Genomic DNA, 23,619 nt, shown 5'->3' with positions numbered 1-23,619 from the left:
ACTTTATCCGAGTGTTTATTATGTTATTTTTACTTCATAATTTTGTTTAAATACTAGTAATTTTTTCGTTAAATGCGTAGAAATTATTAAATTGAAGTATTTTAAATAAATATAAAAAATATGTTGTCTTAAAATTTAAATTTATTAAATTTTAAAAAATAAATATTTGACTAATTAATAATAAATATTACATTAAATTAAATAAAATTTAAATATAAATTATAAAACATTCAAAATATAAATTTTAAGAAATGAACATGTAATATAGGGAAATTACTAAACATACTTATTGTTAAATAATTTTCATATTTTATTTTATAAAGAGATAAAATTTAAAATTTTAAAATAAATGTATAATATTACAAAAATTACTCATCATAATAAAAAATAATTAACTAATGCAAGCATTTTCGTTTGAAAATATTACTAGAAATGTTTTTTTTTACAGATAATATTCACAAATTATATACATTAGTTGATAATTTTTTAAAATTCTATAAATAATAAATAGTATATTTATTAATAATAAATTATTTGATTATATAAAATAAAATTTAAAAAAATTTAAAAAACAATTGCTTGATTTAGAAAATAAAATCACTTGATATAATAAAAATAACATTTTTTAAAAATTATTTCGTTTAAAAAATTCTAAATTTGGTCATGTTCAAGAATCAATATTATAATATATATAATTTAAAAATATCGTAATTTATTAAAAATAATCTTAATCTTTTCACGTCTTACTTTTTATACATACTAGCATAGTAATATTTTCATTACATGATAATATTAAATAAAAAATATAGAACACATTAAAATTTATATTCTAATTTTAATAATAAAAATATTATAAACAAGAATAAAATATGAACTAAAAATTAATTTATAATAAAAAATCACAAATGAATAGAAAGTGTGGATATAGAGTATAAAAGTTTTATTAATAAAATATTACAATTATTGATCATCGTATAATAGAAGTACTTTGAACATATGAAATGGGAGTCAACGGAGATACTTAGGAAATGTAGCAAAAAAGGGTCACAGTCTGAGATAACCAAGCGAAAGTGAGGACGAGATTTCCCCTGTGGGAATTCACAGCTGTAACGACCCGCGACAGCAACTTGAGAAAAAGCATATCATGTTGGAAGCCATAGTAGCATCCCAAGAGCATGAAGCTTTCCACGTAGCAGCAGCCAATACAGAAAGAACGGAAAGAACGGAAGGCCTTGGCATTTGGGTGATCTCCCCCTAAATAGCTGCAAAGTAAAAGAAAAATAGAAAAGAAAAATAGACATATTTGAGGGATGGAGGGGCGAGCAGTAGAGAAATAATGAAGAAAATGTTGTTGTGAAGAGGGGATGGACAAGTCGTGGAGCTTCGCACCAAGAAAGAGTAACGTTGGGAGCGTTCTGGAGGATGTGGATGTTCCAGATTGCGTTGGCGTGTTGCCCAAATTGCTGGATAAATACGAGAGTGGGAGAAGCAAGTTTGGGGAGGAGGCAGAGGATGACAAATCCTTTCTGGATGCACTCCAAGCCATCTCCAAACTCTGTCTCTGTGATACCAGTTTGAGTGCCTTGGACGCCCAAGAAAAAGCCATGTCTTTCTTGGAGACGGAGCTGTGCCTTCTTCTCGACCATCCCAAATCCAAAACACCCAAGAAATCATTCTCCTTTGGTTCCCATCCTTCGCATGATTCCCCCGTTCCCGATAACGACTCCCCCAAGCTACCACCCCAGGATCACCATGATCATCATGCGAACGAGGACTTCCCACCTAATTTCTCCGCACAAAAGCGTTCCGTTCTTAAAAAGATCGCCTCTGCCATGATCGCCGCCGGCTATCAAACAGAGTGCTGCATGGCTTTCGCCGCCTTCAGGCGAACTGCTTTCAAAACAGCCCTCCAAAGATTCGGATACCGGAGCGTCAGAATGGAAGATGTCTATAAAATGCAGTGGGAATCGCTGGAAGGAGAAATTGCCACGTGGAACAAAGTGGTTGGGCATTCCACCACCGTCCTCTTTAGCGCCGAACGAAGGCTCTATGACTCAGTCTTCCACGACCACCCCTCCATATCTCAGAACCTTTTCAGCGATCTTGTTCGGGCTGTCATCGTCCATTTACTGAATTTCGTACACGGCGCCGTTTTAACGAAGCAATCAGCGGAGAAGCTGTTCAAATTCCTGGATATGTACGAGACCCTGAGGGACGTGGAGCCTGCCATTACTGGCGCTTCGTATTCGGAGCAGTGTGCGAAGGAGTTGGCGTATGAGGTGGCGACGGCGAAGGATAGGGTAGCGGAGGCTGTGGTGGGCATGTTCTGTGATTTGGAGAATTCCATTAAGAGCGACAACCAAAGGATTCCTGTCCCCAACGGCGCAGTTCACCCGTTGACTCGTTATGTGATGAATTATCTTGAATATGCATGCGAATACAAAGACACGTCGGAGCAGGTGTTTGAGCGATGTGTGGGTGTTAAGGGGATTGGGATTGGAATTGAAAGCCATAAATCCATAGACGAGGAGGGCGATGATGGGACGGGCAATAAATCGGCTTTTGCGCTTCAATTTAAGACAGTGATGGAGCTCTTGGATGCAAATGTTGAGAGGAAGTCGAGGTTGTATAAGGATCCGGCTTTGCGCTATGTTTTCCTAATGAACAATGGGAGATACATAGTGCAGAAAATGAAAGGATGCGCGGAGCTTCACAAATTGATGGGTGACAATTGGTGCAGGAGAAGGCAATCGAGGTTGAGGTTGTACCATAAATGTTATCAGAGGGAGACTTGGAGTAAGGTGTTGCAGTGCCTTAACCCGGAGGGTCTAAAAGGGAATGGGAACAAGGTTTCTAAACAGCTTCTCAAGGAGAGGTTTAAGAGCTTCAACTCCATGTTTGAAGATATACACAAGAAGCAGCGTACGTGGATGGTCAGTGACGAGCAACTTCAATCCGAACTCAGGGTTTCCATAACGGCTTTGGTCATCCCTGCCTACCGTTCCTTCGTTGGAAGATTCAAACACCATCTTGAATCACCTAGACATGTTGACAAGTATATCAAGTATCATCCCGACGACATTGAGATTTTCATTCACCATTTTTTTGATGGTAATGCTCCCTCCATCCCCCGAAAGAGGACGTGATCCATTTCTTCATTTAGCTTTCCTTCTTCCGTTTCATTTTTCACTCTCAATCTGTATATATCCTTTTTTTATGTACATAATAATGTTAAGCAATCCGTTCTTAGCTATATCAATTAACAAATAACAGGTAATCATCCACTTCTACGCACACGTTTTTAATCTTAGCACAAGAAAATGATTACCTACTTTTCTTCAAGCCAATCTTGTTTATCACTTTGGACATGCTGTCTTACATACTACTTACTAATCTTCATATTTCATATTGTTTACTCATAAAAAAGTTACAATATATCTTACATTAAGTAAAATCATTTATCCAACAATGAATACATCTAATAATTTGGAGGTTATAAAATTGTTTAAGTTTCTCAGGGATTGAGAATATTATAGATGCCTTGAGACCTAACACGAAAACGAAAAAAATGGCAAGTGAGTGAAAATAAATAATTAAATGAGTGAAAAAATGTAAATGGGGGGAAAAATTATTTATGAAAAGAAAACTCATTCAAATGGACAAGAAAAATAAGTGAAAAAATGAATTGTAAAACGAGTCTTTAATTATTATATTTATAAATAATAATAAAATACTTTAAATACAGAATGTACGATATTATAGTTTTGAAAGGAAAAGTAAAATGATAAAATAGGTAGAGAAAAAACCTTCGGTTATAAAAACAATAGTATACAATATAGATATATTTATACAAAAACAATGATATTTTTACACTATTTTTATCACATCATTTATTCTATTTCGAATCTAATAAATATATTTCTTTTACGATAAAAAATGAAATTATTGCAGTCGCTTAAAATTACATATTACTTCCAAAAATAGTGACTCGTGACAATATAAAATTTGGAGGGATTAAAGTAATAACGAATATGTAGGCGGAGGGGGAGGACAATGGAGAGAGATAAGAAGAAGATGGTGAGTGTGATGCACGGTGGTGTGATCGTAACGATGGACGAGGAGCAGCGAGTGTTTAAGGACGGGGGCATCGTTGTCGAAGAGGATAAAATCATAGCTATTGGACAATCTGCTCATGTTCTGGCTCAGTTTTCTGATGTCGCCGACCACATTATTGATCTGACAGGCCACATCTTACTCCCTGGTTCTCTCTCTGTTCTGTTCTGTTTGTGTGTCTCATTTTGCTATGATAGCTGCCAAATTGCTAAAGTGTAAAGTAATGGATAGGATTGATTAACACCCACGTTCATACTTCCCAACAACTGGCGAGAGGCATAGCGGATGACGTTGACTTAATGACCTGGTTGCATCACCGCATCTGGCCTTACGAATCCACCATGACCCAACACGACTCTTACCTCTCTACTTTGCTTTGTGGGATTGAACTCATTCACTCCGGTGTAGGTTTATCAAGCTCATCCTTCTCCTTCACTTTGTTATGCTTCGGTTCCCATTTCCCAATTCAATTCACTTTCAGGTAACATGTTTTGCTGAAGCTGGGGGCCAACATGTTTCTGCGATGGCTAGAGCAGTCCAATTACTCGGTTTGCGAGCTTGTTTAACTCAGTCTACCATGGATTCTGGCCACGGTTTGCCATCATCATGGGCCACTCGAACCACCCACGATTGCCTTCAAGTTTCTCCCCCTCTCTCTCTCTCTATACATATATATACACATACCAAACCAATTCATATTATTTTCGTCAATTAGTAATTGCTTTGCTCTTGCTTTCTTCTGCTCTGTAGTCTCAAAAGGATAATTATGACAAGTACCATAACACAGCCCAAGGCCGCATCAGAATCTGGTTCGGAATTAGGCAAATTATGAACTCTACTCATCAATTGCTTACTGACACGAGAGATGCTGCAGCACAACTCAAAACAGGAATACACATGGTATCCCCTCTCTTCTCCCTGTTTACGTGCATTTACTGGCATGCTTTACATTTTTTATACCAGAGCTCTTGCAATAATAATAATAATAATAATAATAATAATAATAACTTGATTGTGATTCTGTACTAAATCTCAGACTGTACTTCAGAGTTCAGAGTTCAGAGTTAGGTCTTTTTTGCGTTTTGTTCTCTGTTTAAATCGTAGAAAACAGCTGATCGGAACTTCTAATAAATTTTAGCAAGACAATTCAAAATGGCCTATATAATGTGGGCAGTAGGAGGTCGAAATACTTCAAATTATTCTTCTTCATACTATAGAGACAGACAGTGCACTTATGTTTACTTTTTTCATAAAATGTTAAGTTTTTTCATATATGAATTAAAGCAAAAAAATGATATTAAGTGTAAAGGCTAAATTTTTTATTTAACCTTTTGGAATCTTAACTTGAATTACTATTTCGTAAAGCATAATTAGACACGCTTATTACATACTTTTGGACCTTGATATTTTACACACATTCTGAAGTTTAAAATAAGACTGGCATTGTTTCAAGTTTTAGTTAATTATAATTTACTTGCAACATGTCTGCTCATATTTAAAACATATTGAGTTGAATTTGCAAAATTGTTAGCACGTGGCAGAGATACCCTATGAGAACCAATTGGTCATGGATGTACACAAAATAGATCACGGAACTGTTACATACTTGGAGAAGATAGATTTTCTCGGGAACAATCTGTTAGCAGCTCATTCGGTTTGGATCGATAATAATGAGGTAAATTTTTGCCATGTATAAACATGATTACACCCTTTCAACAAAACATAGTCGGTTATGGAAATTTCTGCCGCTGTCTCATTGATAATGAGGTAAATTTTGGGTGATGGTGGTATGCAAGCAAACATCAATCAATCCCTTTCTCTATTTAACTGTCTATCTGCCTAATGGCATCCGATAGCGTAACCTGCCCAATTATCCTAACTCCTTTCTTATTTGACACCTTTTAATACCTAATCTCGTTTGGTTGGGCCCTGACGCACATATTTTGGGTTTCCCATGATAAAGTGAGAGACTAAATTCTCACGATAGAGCAGAGACTCCCATCATGTACTGTACATGAATTTTCGATCGAATCTAAGACCACATGCTTAAAAATCAAACTCCTTTCCTCTCAGACCAACCCATGCTAGCCCTGAAAAGTTATATAAATAGCATAAATTATGAGAAAATAATAATTTTAATTGATTGAACTGTTGCAGAATTAGTCTAAATATTATTATCACTGTATTATTATTCTCTTTATTTAATAATACTAATTGTAAATTAAAAAAAAAAAAATTAAGCTTCCTTGATTTCTTATAGCAACGAATAAAACAAAACCACTGAAAGACTGACAGCAAATAATTGAGAAAATATTTTTGGTAGAGAGAATAGGAAATTTAAGATTAAAAGCAGAAGCATGTGATTTGAGTTGTACACACGGGAATATGGAATTGGGCTGACCTTTCCTAGGCTATATGTGAAAATTTTGTTGGAATGGTAATTAATCGTTGAGTTAGTGTGATGAGCAGTAATTATTGTTGCATGACATCAATTGTTTTCAGATATCTCTTCTTTCAAGGGCAGGGGTTAAAGTGTCTCACTGTCCTGCCGCTGCAATGCGAATGCTTGGATTTGCACCTGTAAGGGAGATGCTTGATGCTGGCATCTGTGTCTCACTGGGAACTGATGGGGCCCCATCAAACAACCGCATGAGCATCGGTTCATCTTAACTCTGAACTTTCCATTTCTTGTTTGTTTTTATAATTTCCCTATATTCTCTACACTAGTATTTAAGAAGAACGTGGAAACAACCTATCCGCTTGAAGTGAGATAGGTTTATGTAAAACTATGTACCCCAGATCACAAATTAAAATGGTGGGAGCCTCATGCCCGGGATGGAAACTACAAAGCAATGCACTTTTAAAAAAAATTACTAAGTAAAATTTACTGGATTTCATTAATAAATTATATTTGCAGTTGACGAAATGTACCTAGCTTCGCTAATTAACAAAGGAAGGGAAGTTCATGCTAATGGAACTACAGATCCAACTGCATTGCCTGCCGAAACTATTCTTAGAATGGTTACAGTTAATGGTGCAAAGTCGGTACTATGGGATGATGAAATAGGATCTCTTGAGGTTGGGAAAAAGGTTGGTGGTATTAGTTCAGACTATTTGCTGTTCTTTTCTCATTGCAATCATCATTGTTCTCTCTTCCTCAATTAACAAGGATTAAATATGAGAATACTCTGTGTTATTGGACACAATGTGTACTATAAACATTTGAATTCAAAGTAAGCAAACACGGTGTAGGGAAGCGAGCTTGTTTATCATATCTGCTCCTCATTGTATTTTACTACAATAATTTACAATTAAAACATGAAAAACTTGATATCTGCTGTCAGTGACAGTCAAGATATTTCATTTTGTGAATTCTTGTGAACAAAGAAAGTAAATAGGAAAATGTTCAACATTGTATGAACCTAAGGTGAAAATTCAACAAAAACCATGTTAAAAAAAGTGTAAAATCAATATTTCACTCATTTTGATAAATGTGTCTGACCACATCTTCTGTAGACACGTAGTGTAAGTTTTGCTATTGCTAGCATCAGAAGCTGACATTGTATGTACATGTTATTTGATAGGCTGACATTGTAGTAGTCAATCCTTCGTCTTGGTCTATGGCTCCAGTTCATGACTGGTACGAACCCATTAGGCTTATTTTTTACTGCTTATTTATAAACTACATGACTATTCTAATTGTGAGAATGAAATTGGGTGCCAATTAGGCTTTCCCATGCATTATGTTTATCTTGCAACGTGGGTTGCAGAATTCGGCTTTCTGTGCCATCATGCATGCCATCCCAAAACTCTTGACTTAATACATTTACTGTTTAACCATAACCCATATGCAGCATTTCCAGCATGGTGTATTGCATGCGAACTGAAAATGTGGTTTCGGTCATGTGCAATGGCTTATGGATAATGAAGAACAAGAAGATTATAAATGTGGATGAGGTATTTTATTGAAGAATTTTCTTACATAGGAGAGGTTGGAAATCTCAATTCCAGGAATACATATTTGATCGTGACTAGATGTTTACTTTGTATTGTCATGACAGGAAGAAGTTATTTCGAAAGCAAAACAGGCTTCTGTTGAGCTTCTGAACAGGGCAGGCATAAAATTACCAACCAGAATGAACGTCATTTGATTTTTGTATGACTAACTAGCATTGTCTAAAATAAGCGGTAATTTGATGTAATACCGAAAATAATGTATAGCCAATATCTAATGAACATTTCCGGAGACGTTGGATGCGAGTGAGCATATCCATGTGGTCGCCTTGCCAACGGATCCTCAATTGTTAAAATGACTTCACACGGTTAAGTCGTACAATCTCACCGTTTATTCTTATAAATTTCATTTTTAGAGTAAAGATTGTTGCAAAATACATTGAACGGATAGGACTTGATACACTGAATCAGTGATTGTAGAGAATCCATTCCCGGTGGCCTTGCAAAATAATTGTAAGGATTTTTCTACCATTCAATTATTGTAAGGAAATGTATATAATATTTTTATTTTCATATGTGAATTTTTTCTTTTTATTTTCAAAAAATTTTAAAAATATTGTTTATTATTTTTAACACTCTCAAGTAATCTTTCTTTTATCTTTACGTACCTTTCAAAGAAGTTTTGCAATTTCTTTCTTCAAAATATATTGAAACATCAAATTTTTTTCACAATTTTTTTCACAGCATATAATTTTTTAAAAATTAAAATTATTTTTGTAAAATTATTTTAGTTTCACATAATTAATTAAAAATTATTTTTAGTGACTTTTTTCCTTGTCTTTTTTAGTTTTTCAAGTTTTTAACAATTTAGTAGCAATTCCTTTTCTTTTTTCTCTTAACTTTTATTTGTCATTACTTATTGTGATACACGAGTTAATGATTTTAACTATTTGATAATTTATTATTAAATAAATTTATTTTATACTGAAATTATATTTTAATTAAAATTTTAAAAATATTTTTTAATAAATATAAATTTAAAATTAGTATAATATTAATTTTAAAATTAAAATTTAGCACATTAAATTAATAATGATATTATATTTTGATTAAAATAAATTATTTCAGGAGTTTTTATAATTTTTTAAAAAAATTCCTTTTTAATTAATTCTTATTTTTGGTAATAAAATATTTTTAATCAATAAAAAAATATTTATTTATAATTTAAATTTTATGAAAAAGTTATTTAAATTATGAAAAGCTTGTTTAGCATTTGTATTATATTTGAAAATAAACGGCAGTAAAAGAAAAATTGCAACATAATTGGAGCTGTAGGAATAGTTGGGCAGGGCGAGGGAGGAGGAGAGGGAGAGAGCGGGATATTATAGTAATTTGATGGTTGCGGAGTTTAGTTGAATTGAGATAATATATCCTCCCAAGGGCTGAGAGGGAGAGTGAGGCTCAGGCTACACTTAATCGATGGCGGCTTCATCTGCAATTACTACGCTAAGGCTGGTAATTTTACACTGAGCGTTCAGATGAAAGATTCTTCTTCTTCTTCTTCTTCTTCTTATTATTATTATTAATGAATTATGATATGATACGATTCATTTTGTGTTGGATTGTCAGGCAAATATTCCAGAAAGCAGAGGCAGAGTGGGAGCTTTGAACCCTAACACTAACCCTAAGTTTAGTGGTGCTGTGGGGGGGCTTGGGTTTGGGTTTGGGTTTGGTGTTTGTTCTCCACAGCCACTGTCAGTGAGTGTGGGACAGAGAAAAGAAAGCGTCCTGCTCCTTCCGGGTACGGGTAGGAGTAGGGTAAGGGCGAGTTCTGCTTCTGAGGAGCCGAGTGTGCAGTCAAAAGTGACTCAGAAAGTTTACTTCGACATAAGCATTGGAAATCCAGTTGGGAAGCTCGCGGGACGGATCGTCATTGGACTCTATGGTGACGATGTACCCCAAACATCAGAGAACTTTCGTGCCCTTTGTACTGGCGAGAAGGGCTTCGGCTACAAGGGCTCCACCTTCCATCGCGTCATCAAGGATTTCATGATTCAAGGAGGCGACTTCGACAAAGGAAATGGAACTGGAGGCAAAAGCATATATGGTCGTACTTTCAAAGATGAGAATTTTAAATGTCAGTCACTCACTTCCAACATACCCTTCCTGATTTCAATTTTACTTGTTTATTTTGTTTGCACTCCTACATTCATTTTTGTCATTTTAACTTCTAGGCTCTCTGCATTCTCTTTCAATTATGAAACTTATATGTAGAATGTCTGCAGTGTCTCATACTGGACCAGGAGTTGTTAGCATGGCAAATGCAGGTCCCAACACAAATGGGAGCCAGTTTTTCATATGCACTGTGAAGGTATATCTCTGTTCCTCAATTTTTGCACTCGTGCTTGCCTGTTCTGGGCAAATTTCACTATTGTTGGGGTTAGAGAAGTAAATAGATAGAGGCATTAAAACCTTTCCCCAAGACCCATGCTGTTTCTGTTGAATATCTTAGTGCATGTTTGGCTTAACTTATTTTTGAGAAATACTTACTTTTTCTTTGCTAAGGGGCAGTTTGGTTTAGAAATTGGTTTGTGTTTTCATTTCCCGTTTCCACTTTAATTCTAAACCACCTCCTTGTTTTCATTCTATTTTCTAGTTTTAACAAATTGTACAAGAAACGGTGAAAAAAATTTGTTTTCAGTGTTTCCTGTACAAATATTTAAAAAAAGAAACAAAATGAAAACTAAGTGGCAGTTCGGTAATTAGAAATAAAAAGAAAATGAAAACAGAAAAATGTTTTTTAAACTAAATAACCCCTAGCTTATTAGAGTTCTTAAGAAAGAAGCAACTATTTCTCCCAAAATAATCAAATCCAAACATGCACGTACTGATGTCCAGCCCCCCTCCCTCTTTTTGAGAAATACTTGCTTTTCCTTTGCTAGTGGGCGGTTTGGTTTAGAAATTGTTTTATGTTTTCATTTTGCTTTTTAATTTCACGGATTTGGTAGAAGAAACAGTGAAAAAAGAAAAAAAAGAGTTATTTTCAGTTTTTTCTGTACAAATATTTGAAAACAAGAAACAAAATGAAAATAAAATGACAGTTTTGTATTTAAATACCCCCAGCTTTCTTAGAGTTTTAAAGAAAGAAGCAATTATTTCTCCCAAAACAATCAAATCCAAACATGCACGTCAGTTTCAACTGACATCCAATGCAACCCCCCACCCCTAAAACTTCCTCTTCCCTTTCGAAAACGGAATGCAAGGCATCTCACCCAGAAGAGGAGGGAGAGAGAAAGATAAGTTAAGAAGTAAGAACTAAAATGCTGTGATTGAAGCAGAAATAAGCTATACTTTTAACACAATGACTCAATTTGAGTAAACTTTTAGAGAAATCTTTATAAGAGAAAAAAAATCAGTAAAAAGATGAATATAACTTTGCTAACAAGTTAGAAACAACTTATTTTCAAATTTTAGAAAAGTTAATTGGGAAAAATTCTCAAAAATAGAAAAGCATAAGTTAATTTTAACTTATAGACGGAGTTGGATTCATTTTATTTAACTTCTATAAGTACTTATTGAGAAGTTAATTAGCAACTTTAAAGAGATTATTAGCAACTTTTCTGTATGCATGTCAAATGAGCCTGATCTTCAGTATCACCAATCTCGCCAATCTTTGCACATTTTTCTGTGCAATTGTGATAAGATCATTGGTTTCATATTGATATGTGAACAATCTCAAATATAAAAGACAGCAATTTTAAATAGATTATACTTATAGCACGACATGCTGCCTATCACTGAGACTGATTAATATTTATGCTGAAAGGTGAAAAACTGTTAATATAGTACCATAAGGGGAAATTGTTTGTGCTTTCTGGTCTTGACACAACCAACTTGTTTGATGAATTGGCAGACACCATGGCTGGATCAGAGGCATGTTGTATTTGGCCAAGTTTTGGAAGGCATGGACATTGTTAGGTTGATCGAATCTCAGGATACAGATAGGGGTGACCGTCCTAGAAAGAAGGTAACCATCAGTGACTGCGGTGAGCTCCCAATTGCTTGAGATGGTTGGTCATTCCTTCTATTAACTTCTCGCTGCTTAGAATGAAAGGGAAAAGAGGAAACTCCTGCTTTCTGGAAATTTTTGTCTAAGTATTCTAAGATGAGTTCAGTACCTATTGCTTTTCACACTGAACCTACAAACTTTAATCAGCCGCCTGTATTCCAGAGTTTGAGTTGTTGTTAGGTTGGAAAATTTCGCACCCAATTTGAATGATCTCTCCTTAAGCCGAAGTGCATTTTCCTTGTGGAATTGGATGGTAAGGGAATTCTAGGAGTCTTTTATGAGATGCATGATCAAATTCGATATCATTGCACATGAATTGTGTTAGACTCCTTCTGACCGATTCTAACGTATCTTAAATGAATTTAGTCCCTAACGCGATCTACCGATAATGCTAACAATATCGTGTTTAGTCTTTTACAGTGTCTTCCATTCTTCAATTTAGTCTTTGCCTTCTGGTTTTCTCTCTTAATGTCTGCTTTTTCTATTACTTATTTTGCATCTTTTGTTAAAATAAGATTTATGAAATCATGTGTGATATTTACAAGATAAGAAGTATGATTCACAAGATGTTGTAAGTTTCATTAATTTCCAGTTAATAATAAAAGGAGGGATAGAAAGAGTGAGTTTATTGTCAACATTCCTCAAATGCTCTTTAATATACTTTTTACTATTAAATGAAATTTAGGTGAGTCATACAAATTAGCGTGGGTGTTACTCCCAAATTTATTGATTCACATTTCTAATTTAGTTGAATACATATGGATTTTAGCAAATATTAGAATGCTTGTTGGAATAAATGTAATAGTTTGTTGCTAGAAGTCATCTAATCTAAACCCCTTTGTTATGAATCAAAAGGCAAAGGTGTCTTCCGAAATAGTCCATAGGATGTTAGGCGTGCCCTGATATGCTGGCTACGATGAGGTACGTGCGTATGAATTTGACCCTCTTTGATAACTTTTTATGCTCTCCATGTGCCTTTTTGCTTCAAACATTACTTGGATATTGATATCGTGTTTTACTTTTTTGTTTGTTTTCAAAAAATATATATTAAAAGAAATAAAAATAATAAAGTAAAAAGGTAAAAATAAGATGGTATATTTGTAATTATTGATTAATAATAAAAATAAGAAATGAAAATGGAAATTGTTTTCTAAAACTTGTGACCTGTCAATGATCCACGACTTTTCTGCTTGCAAAGGAAATCAAAATTAGCCTTGATTTTACAAACATGGATTAATTGTCTCACATTCTTCCTTCCTTTCTCTTTTCCTTCCAATTTTCTAGTTATTTTTTTTGTCAACTCAACCCGGGGTTGTTTGGTCCGCTTGATTCAATGGTTGTTAGTTACGAAACAGCTTGAACCCAGCAGACCTTCTTAAGCCCAAGCCCAGGGACTGGGACAAGCAGAAGTCAATCACATGGACAAATTATTCTTTCTTTTGTTTTTTTGGTGGTTAAATTATTCTTTCTATACCCGCTTGATTCTCGACCAAAAACAAAAAATTCATAATATTGTTTGTTGTACGAAATAAAAAAAGTTGTTTGCCTGAGATGTGTTAAATGATAATATCCTATTTCGCCACACTTATTTAAATTTTTAGACCATGAAAACCTTTCAGAATATAACAAATTTTCTGCTAACATGAATTCTCAAACATGTAAAAGGGCAAGCAATTTAACACTTGTCCTTTTAAAATATATAATTCAGATTGATGTTTGGTATATTATATATGAACTAAAATTTAAATAGAATAAAATTATACGTATCGAAACTTAAACTGAATGAAAATTATGTGGATTAAAACTTGTATATCTTAAGGGCTAAAACTTTCAATATTTTAAATATAAAAATAAAATAAATTATAAAGACAATGTATATTTAAACTCTTTTTTCAACCAAAGAAAGGACCAAGTTTGATGTCCAAACTCTACTTACTACTCACTAACCCAAAACAACACGGAAAACAAAACAGAATCTGCTAAATTGGTGTACAATGATTAAGAAAAGTGTGGCAAACAGAGAGAGGGGGTGATTGATTTATTTTAGCGGCAACAGCACAACACCTCTTCACTGACACTTAGTTTAATTGGTTCAGAGCACTGTCACGTCCATTCTCTGTTTGGGTTGTATTATTATATTAGGATGGATTTGGGATTTATAGTTTAGTAGTGAATGATTAATTGATTATTATGTGTGACTCTTGTTTCCAAGTGTTTGGGATGAACGATATCAGTATAACTGGTTGTGGGGGTGAGCTGGGAGTGGGACCCCTTAAGCATCCAACTCTAACTCATTCCTATTAAATTTACAAGAGCAGTACCCTACTTTATGCATGTCAGTATATGGTTACAGTGGGATTTTATGCTTCCAAATATGAAGGGTTTCGGCTGAGTTGGAATATATCTCTTTTATTTCTCTCATCACAATTTGATTTTTCATGCTATTGGTATGCCATTTGCGGAGCCAAGATCTTATTTGTATGCCTAATTGCGGAACAGAAATCAACCTGTGTGCACTTTCTCCTACAATACTGGCCATAGTATATACTACCATTTTCTTTATTCCAACCACAACTATAAGTTCTGTAACCTTGTCAAGTTTTCACACAAGGAAACTCAGAATCTACATACATATCATACATTTTTCTCCACAAGAGCCGAAGACAGAAGATGGAAACCAAAGAAAGATAAATGGGTGAGTGACATGACCTTGGTCATCGGTTTTCTCCCTAAATCTTACTATGTCTTGGCCTTTTCATTCCTTAATTTTTTGCCACAACAATAACCGCCAATCTACGTGATTTCCTTCAAGATCACTAATTACCTTATCTTCAGTGACACACAACGTAAGTAGTTGGTACTCGAGTCGAGTTATTGTTACATAATACACGTACTATTATTTCTTATCCATTTGTTGCAAGCCACAGGATTTATCCCCTCAAAAAATGAAATTTATTAAATTAGAAAGTAAGAGTATGGTTTGCCATTTTCACAAGCGGAACGATTTAATGAAATAGATGCTAGTCCACATTACATGGCTACTGAGGTATTAAAGCGAGCAAATAGTAATATTCCATATTAAAATAACTAAAGCTAATCAATTGTAGCCATAAAAAACACACTGACAGAGTAATCCAATTCTATACATATCTTTCTTACTTAAGGAGGTTAAGATTGTTATAAAAATAGAGGTGAATTACATTGTAATTTTGAAAGTTTTGAAACCTATCTAAACAAATATATATCAAAATGATACCATTTACCAGGCTACCAGCTGGTCGCTGTAGTAAGTTCTCATGAAGTGACCGCTCCACTTGGTGACACAGTTCCCCATTGTGCGCACACAGCAAAAAGTTGAGCTCAAGGATGGTTGGGCCGGAGGGGTAGCACTACTCAATATTTGATTCCAGACCACTTCCACGAGGTGTTTGCCCTGTTCTTCCTCTGCCACATCACAATCCACATAGTTCCATAGAAATACTTTGTCGTGGATTTAGCTAGCATAAAGAGAGCGGTTATAATTATTCAATTCAATATTAATATTTAATAGTTAAGATTTTAGCCATTTTGTTAGTTTGTTTTATAATGTATATGCATGCAATCAAAATATCAACTTAATTAACCATTGTAGTTGTATTTCATATATAATCACTGTGGCTTTTACCCCTAGTTGCTCACATATGACTTAGATAAGAAGGGTCTCCATAAGAAGGCTATTATACGCTTAATAATAAAGACTTACATTTAAGTTGAATTTTTTTGAGTCGTATATTATTGAATCATGAAATTTAAATATAAAAAAAAAAATGAGAAAGAGTGATATTTAAAAATAATTTTTATAAAATATTTATTTATTTATTTATTTTTAAATAAAAATGTCCTTTTATTTTTTTTAGAACTTTGGTAAAATTATTTTTGGCACAAGTTTTCTTTTCAAAAAGAAAAAATCAAAATAAATTAAATCAATCATTACCTTAATGGAAATACCAAAAAATATATTCTTTATTTTTTAAATGAAAAATGATTAAAAATAAAAAAAATTAAGGTATAATCTAAATTAATGGTTCAAAATAGAAAGTGGTTGACCAAGAGTATATTAACAGAACTAGTCAGGAAATATAAAACGTTACTTAAAATGCTTCTAAACATTTTTAAAATAAGTATTAAGATGAAATTTATATTTTGTATATAATAATAGATGTTGTGATTTATTCTCGTTCTTTTTATCTATGGTTATAAAACACATGGTTAAGGTTTGTCGAAATTTAGCTCGGAAGAATTTCTGTGTGGTAGGGTTGAGCCATTTCAATTTGAAGGGAGGGGAGTGGTCATTATAATCTCGCTGGAGTTAGTGTCTTTCACTCTTTGTCTTAGGTGCTTTGCTTTGATGGAGAAATAAGAGTGAGTGTGGTGGTGAAGTCTCTGCACCGACCACCACTGCGGCTGCTAAAACGACCCCCTTTGCCTCCACTCAGTGCAACCCGTACATGACAAAAAAATATTAAATCTTTTTAAATAATATATTTTATTTTTATTTTATATTTATTTTATAATTACTCTTTCAACTTTTTTCAAATTTTTTTTACAAGATACTTTATAGTTTGTACAAGTATTTATCATTTTGTATTCTTTTTTATTTGTCCTTAATAATTAGAGTTAGTAAAAACTAAATTTAAATTAAGAAAGGATAAATATTGATATTGGAGTCATGTTTAACATTATTAAATGAAAATAAATTATCTGGTTATAATAATTTAAGAGATCAAATAAATAAATTAATTTTAACTTCTTTTATTAGTCTGTATAATTTAATTAAATGTGTTTTATAAAAATGACACAAGAGAGTAATAAAAGAATAAATAAAAAATATAACAAAGCATAAATAAATATTTGACCAGTGTTATTTTGTATTGTGCAGGCCATCAGAAGGCCGGTATTTCCTGTTAGACAAGACTAAGACAGTACAGTGAATAGTGTATTATAAAGGAGATATTATACTTACATGAAAAATTGATATAAATAAGATAGATAATATAGAAAAGAGATAATAATCGTGAGATAGAGAGAAATAATAAAAAAAAGTTATGCAAATAATTATATAAATTTATTGTATATATGAATATGAGGAATGTTTATAAAATGCAATATTTCTGGACAAATCTGAGTGAAGGCTACAATAAATTTATCCATAGGTTATTGTTAAGAAAGAAGGAAAAAATATATAAATGTCTGGTATGAAATGTTTGCTGATTGATAACCACATGTAGGTTAACAAAGCAGTTAAATTTGACTAGGAGCATTATGTTTTTTGATGAAGGGAGTGGCTTTTCCATATGTTTGGTTTGGTTGTCATTATTTCTGCAGATGATATACATATAACAAGAGATCCCAAGAACAGTAGTTTGCGGCCCCGGGGGACTAAGGGCATATATGTTTGTACCCACACCTGCTTGAGTAGAGTTAAATGGCATCTGGACAACAAAGAATAGAATGTTACAACACCATCCAAGTTTGGCTTTCATATTAAATTCAATGATGAAATTAAAAGATCAAGTGGAAGTGGAGATGACTCTCTATCAGCAGAGGGATACAAAAGAGATATATTTACATGTGCATGGCCTTTCCTTGCAACTGTTTTATTCTCCATAATTCATGACTCACACATATCTTGTAAGGTTACGAGAAATTGGTCAGAGCTAGAGAGTGTTGTAAATATCAAGCAGTAGTCTGTAGTAAACTCTCTCAAGTTTCAGTCTCATTGGATGGACTAGGACTTAGTCAGGTTACTGGTCCAAGCAACTTATCAAATTGGTGAAAGCAAAAAACTAGTTAAGAATCGATTCAAAAAATGTAAAAATCGGGTGTGCATTGGTGCTGTGGAATTAAAGTTGAATTGTGCAGGTTATGTTTTACATTTCTTGCATGTTCGGTACTTATTATTATTTTGTATATTCATCGTATTTATATCTTCATTTCGTTAAATATGCTTTTTTCGGCTCTTCACTCTATGTGCACAAGTCACCCCTGCTTGCTATTTCGTTGAATGCATGTAATCAATTAGCAAAATGTTATCATCAGAATGTCTTATCGATGGTGATGGAATTGTGTAGAGGTGCATACCATTTAATATCATCGGTACAATTATTTGAAGCTGATTAATTGGAAATATTAAGACCATTAAATCATTGAGTAGACCATCACTTTTTTTTTTATGCTCTATGGTACAGTTTTTAAATTTCCAAATTTACTGAAATTTTACTTTAATTTTTTATTTAAAATGGTTTATAAAGTTTAATAGAATTAAAAATTAAAATGACCATAACTAATAATATTCAAAGAAAAATATAAGGGGTAATTTACTTATGTGATTATATAAATGAAGGAAAAAAGTTTGATATATGATTATATTAATGTTAGGCAGCATAGTGGGTAGTTAACAGTTGCATCAGGGTGTAGAGGGATAGAGCTAAGCAGAGAGTGTTGTAAATAAATTGTATGGCCGAATGAAGAGAGATATTGCGAATTGGCAACCGACGAGAAATAATTTAGTGGGTCCCCACAACTTAGTTGGAGGATCCAATCAAAAGGTGATCGCTGTTAAGGATGAAATGCATGAGGACGAACACGTTAAATTCCAGGTCTGCTAATATACAACATGGCACACCTGAAACACAAACCAGAATGTGGGAGGCATCTGCTGTATCACTCAAGTAATTCAAAAGTGAAATTTCTTCATACCAAACCAAATCATGGTTTATTAAATTATGAGCCTCACAGTTATGTCCACCTTGCACATGATCGGATTAACATTGTTTAGGACCCACTTGCCATTAGGTTACTTGAATGTTGACATGGAATAACAAACAATGTTTGTAAGTATCTCTCTGTTTTTCTCGTTTTATCTCTCGAGGGTCATAATAAACACCTTTGTTGAACATCTTATTATGAAATACATCGTTTCCTTCTCTTACTTTATCTCTCAAGTTAGACAATCAAACCTCAAGATTTTGCGTCATACGATCAAAGGATGAAGGTAAGATCAATTGCCTTGCAGACCCATATTTCACTGCATGCTCTTCTAATTAGTCCTTTTTTTGGGTGTGCCCATTTCTTTGCTGCAGTTACTTGGGTGGATGCATAGAAAATTTCGCCAGAATAGCCCTGAACCGTTCAAAGACTTGGTCATCGGTGAGTTACATGCTTTTAGCAAGCTGCATATTAGTCCCCCCAAAACTACATTAACCACACGATGGCTATCAAATTACTTGTAGTATGCATGAATGCTGATTTAACAAAGCATGCACACATCACCATAAATAAAATAAGAACTTACTCAAGTATTGGTAGAAATTCATTCAAATTCTATTGTTCCAAATGCTTTTCAAGGTTAATACGGTCCACAAAATCTCTTTTCTTTCCTACTCTATTGTGAGAATGGAGGTTTTTCCTGTGTCATTAAGATTATTGAATTCAACTGAATGGTTGACCTTGCCATTACCAAAGGTCTCCAACATTTGTTTTTGCGTGAGAGAATTGTTGTAACTGTATTTCAGGGCAGGCAGCACTTGATGATGAACACAACTATCCCAAACCAAGCTTTGGGACCAAACATGTGAAACTAACTCAGAAAGAGCAAAACCTGAGGAAATCTTTCGCTGGTCTAGAAGATGAAGACTATGAGGATGAATCCTCGGGTGCCATGTATGAGCTCTTCCATGGCTTCCTAGCAATAGGAACTCTTGGTTCGGAGCAAGTTGTAATTGACCCATCGACAACACCAACATTTGCCATCTCTGTGGAGAACATAACTGAAAAGGAAGATGAAGTGACTGAGAATGAACTGAAGCTGATAAACGATGAGCTAGAGAAGGTTCTAGGAGCTGAAACAAAGGATGACGATTCGTGTGGCAGAAACAGCCATGTTAGCAATGGGAGAAGCAGTCATGGAAGCATAATAACTCTGAGTGGAAAGACAATGGAAGGCACAGAATCAAATGGGAATGTGAATGGAAGTGCAATTTGTCCCCTTCAGGGATACCTCTTTGGATCAGCAATTGAACTGTCAGAAACAACAACAGTGGCAAAGAAGGAGCACAGAACATCACTTGGAGAGCTTTTCCAGAGAAGCAAATTGGCAGAAGAGAATTTTGGATCAAAATTTGAAAAGGATGATAAGAGAACTGAGAGGGAAGCTGATAAATCTGCCATGCATCTTATGAAAAAGAAACTCAAAAAAAGAATGCTTCATACTTCTTCCCGAAGCTCCACATCAACAAGTGGTGGACCTGTTGATTCTGCTTCTGCAGAGAGAAAATTGCATAAGGTACACTTGTACATTCCATAATTATCCAAACCACATTTTTTCTCTCTCTTTTCTTTATTTTCGTTACAACAATACTATCAATAAAGATACAACACTATGAGAAATAGCAAAATAGATAATATTATGCTATTAATTTGAATATTTGAAATATATAAAATATAAATTATAATTAAAATTTATCGTTTGGTAAAAAAATTATAATTAAATATAAAAATTTAAACATATTTTATAAAATGAATGAAATATTTTTTTCCTAAAAAAATTGTTAAAAAATGTTCATATAATATTTTTTATAAAAATATTAAATTATATTTTTTATTAGTTATTTTTTATAAAATATTCAAAAAGTATAAATACATCTTACCATAACATTGCACCAAAACCAATCTATGTAGCAAAATATTTTTATTCGACGTATTTAGTTTTTGGGTTCATTAATGTCAACAACATGTAATTAATTCCTATGTACTGAATTCGAGTATTTTTAAACGCAAGGATTTTTTCAATATATTTAATTTTTCTTTATGATATGTGATTTTATCATCATTTATTTTTATATATATTTTCAAATAAATCAATTATTAATTATTTTAAAAAATTTCTTCTCTTTAGTTATTAGCTTTATTTATTTTAATTTTTAGATTATTTTTTGTAATCCAAACCATTATTTGTACTTTCAAATATATTCTTTTTTAGATTTATCAAATTATTTTTACCTCCTAAATCTAATTTCAAATATATTTAATTTTTTTGTTTGAAAATATATTTAAATTTTGTATAAATATGCATATGTTTCTCTTATGATTTTTAATTATTTTTGAAAAATATATTTATACTAAAAAAATACTCACATAGTTGTTTGGTAAAAATACATTAGTAGTCTTATATTACATTCCTTATATGTTTTATTTTTTTGTTTTTTAGTCCAGTCTAATATGTTTTCTTATGCAATGCTTTTTGGACTTGAAGCATAAAGAATTATTGCACATGGCCACTTATCTTGTGTTAAAAATTTATTTTTTTCATTAAAAGAATGGGATAATAAGGATTAAATATCATAAACGTATTATTTCAAAAGTTTAAATTATTAGGTAAAATTATGTAATAATTTTGTATTATATTTTGATACAAAATTAGGAATGTTCATCTGATTAGATTGATCAGATGAGCTTGTATTCCAAAGCAAAGCATTTAATTTGGTTTGGATCAGTTTTATTAATTGATTTATTGTTTTTTAAACCTTAACCAAACTAATTACATTTGGTTTCATTATTTAATTTTTATTTTCCATCTTAAATTAACCCAATCACTTTATCATTTTTTTTTACTTTTAAATTAACATATTTAGACATCATCATTTAGATTTTTTCTTTTTGACTTCCCTTATCTGGTATTATTAAATATCTGTAGTTATGTGTACCAATTTCGACAAGATACTCTAAATAAAAAGATTAATAAGATATGTAAAATTATAATTGTAGAAAAAAATGTATTAATTGAAAATAATATTAATGCTTAAAATTACCTAAACTGTTGTCTAAAATTATTTAAGAATAATTCTTTTATTTTATTGTATACTAAATTTAAAATTTCATATTATAATAAAACGTGAAAAATATAAACTTAAATTTGTATTTTTTAAAAAGTGATGACTCAAATCAAATTATTATAATTCTAATCAGGTTATTTTATTTAGATTAAGATTGTATTTAAGTTAACTTGTATATTCATTACCTTAATCTTTAGTAAGAGTACTAATAATCAATTTGTAACTTAGTATGGTTTGTTTGAATATATGTAAAATGTGAGAAAACAAAAAGAAATGTAATCTATTTAATTTAATAATAAAAATATTTTAAAATTTCCATTTTTTGAGTAGTTGAATCTTCATAATTATTTTCCAATTTTAATCTTGATATTTTTTATTACATTGATCTCACTCTCACACAGTGAAGGATTGGTGGACGGGGAGTCATGACCTTGTCATATATATGATATATGATTAGTTTATGTGATTTTTAAATTTGATCTTTCAAATTAATTGGGTTATTGTTCTGACATTTTTCATGAAGAGAATCATTATCTTTTTGCGGCTGAAACAAAAAATTGTGGTTTGTAGATTCTCCATATGTTTCACAGGAAAGTTCACCCTGAAAATACAACAGTTGCGCAGAAGTCTGATAAATACCAAAAGAATGAGAACAAGAAGAAAGCAATCAATGACGGAGGGCACAACAAAAACGACGTGGTGCATTCAGAGGAAGATATAATGATAAATCACAAAACCGCATTTCCCAAGGAAAACATGCGACAGTATAAGAGCCAAACAAATCCCCTTCAGTTCACACTTGGCAGTGAAGATTCATCTGAGAATAAGGAGCACTGGATCAAAACAGATGCAGATTGTAAGCATAAACTCCTATTGATTATTGAAGAATTTCACATCGACTTCATAGTCAGTCCCTCACGTATTCCTTTTCTTGTTTCATTGGCAGATTTAGTCTTGGAGCTCTAAATGCAAAGAAGAAATTTAGCTGATTTGAAGCTACCATCATGGATTACTAAGAAAGAAGTAATGTTGTGTTTCTGTGATTTCTTTTCTCAATATGATATGAAAACAGCCTGTGAGAAGACATGAATAAAAGAGGTAGTCATCTTCAATGCCTACCTTTTAGTAGTAAGTGTAAAATGTATGTTTAGTGATCGTTAGAAAATATTTGTAATTGAAATGAAAACGTCAATTATGTATACATCAACTGCGAATCAAAATGGTCTGCAAAAACAACCACTCGAAACAAGCAGAAGACCATTCATTATGCCTTGTTAATGTGTGCTGTGTTTCAAACTTCGTGCTCACTGCTCGGTGCTTGTTAAAATGTTACAAAATATTTTTTTGTTTCGTGGTTCTCGATTCAAATTAACTATTTAAATCAATATGGTAAATTATAATTTTACATTCTTTAATTGAAATACTTAATAATCTTATAATTACAAAAAAATTAAAATAGGATAGATTATTTATTCAATATTAGAATTAAAGTTTAATTTTGATAATCTATATAATGAAGTTTGACGGCACCCTAACAATACATCGATACACTCTACGGAAATAGAACCCTAACTCTAGTTGAACAACTATATTATAACACTACCGATAGAC

General features: G+C 32.6%; 4 protein-coding genes across 6 annotated transcripts; all 4 read left to right on the top strand.

The window, feature by feature from the left end:
* Window positions 1–1,037: 1,037 nt before the first annotated feature.
* On the top strand, window positions 1,038–3,242 carry LOC113873721 (exocyst complex component EXO70B1). Its single transcript, XM_027511987.1, has one exon. The coding sequence runs from the start codon at window positions 1,365–1,367 to the stop codon at window positions 3,144–3,146; it is 1,782 nt and encodes a 593-aa protein (XP_027367788.1). The 5' UTR covers window positions 1,038–1,364; the 3' UTR covers window positions 3,147–3,242.
* Window positions 3,243–4,053: 811 nt separating this feature from the next.
* On the top strand, window positions 4,054–8,608 carry LOC113873419 (5-methylthioadenosine/S-adenosylhomocysteine deaminase-like). The gene is made up of 10 exons (XM_027511524.1): window positions 4,054–4,261; window positions 4,345–4,517; window positions 4,595–4,753; window positions 4,864–5,013; window positions 5,645–5,788; window positions 6,616–6,772; window positions 7,031–7,203; window positions 7,698–7,753; window positions 7,968–8,070; window positions 8,175–8,608. Exons 1-10 carry the CDS (start codon window positions 4,054–4,056, stop codon window positions 8,262–8,264), a joined length of 1,413 nt encoding a protein of 470 aa, XP_027367325.1. The 3' UTR covers window positions 8,265–8,608.
* Window positions 8,609–9,414: 806 nt separating this feature from the next.
* LOC113873714 (photosynthetic NDH subunit of lumenal location 5, chloroplastic) lies at window positions 9,415–15,775 on the top strand. 3 transcript variants are annotated; one of them, XR_003505956.1, is made up of 6 exons: window positions 9,415–9,582; window positions 9,697–10,204; window positions 10,353–10,438; window positions 11,981–12,389; window positions 12,992–13,057; window positions 15,403–15,775. XR_003505956.1 is itself a non-coding variant. In XM_027511973.1 (5 exons), exons 1-5 carry the CDS (start codon window positions 9,547–9,549, stop codon window positions 15,421–15,423), a joined length of 765 nt encoding a protein of 254 aa, XP_027367774.1. In that variant the 5' UTR covers window positions 9,455–9,546; the 3' UTR covers window positions 15,424–15,716. The 3 variants fall into 3 exon arrangements, 2 of the variants coding, with proteins under 2 accessions (XP_027367773.1, XP_027367774.1); XM_027511973.1 differs by lacking the exon at window positions 12,992–13,057 and having other exon boundaries at window positions 9,455–9,582; window positions 11,981–12,094; window positions 15,403–15,716; XM_027511972.1 differs by lacking the exons at window positions 12,992–13,057; window positions 15,403–15,775 and having other exon boundaries at window positions 11,981–12,529.
* Window positions 15,776–19,163: 3,388 nt separating this feature from the next.
* LOC113871954 (protein LAZY 1-like) lies at window positions 19,164–22,974 on the top strand. The gene is made up of 4 exons (XM_027509048.1): window positions 19,164–19,169; window positions 19,258–19,324; window positions 19,690–20,459; window positions 22,579–22,974. The coding sequence occupies exons 1-4, from the start codon at window positions 19,164–19,166 to the stop codon at window positions 22,972–22,974; spliced, it is 1,239 nt and encodes a 412-aa protein (XP_027364849.1).
* The last annotated feature ends 645 nt before the right edge of the window (window positions 22,975–23,619 follow it).

The sequence above is a fragment of the Abrus precatorius genome, unplaced genomic scaffold, assembly GCF_003935025.1.
Source record: "Abrus precatorius isolate BTA unplaced genomic scaffold, Abrus_2018 Scaffold7, whole genome shotgun sequence".
NCBI lineage: Eukaryota > Viridiplantae > Streptophyta > Magnoliopsida > Fabales > Fabaceae > Abrus > Abrus precatorius.
This window is presented reverse-complemented; position numbering and strand designations above follow the sequence as displayed.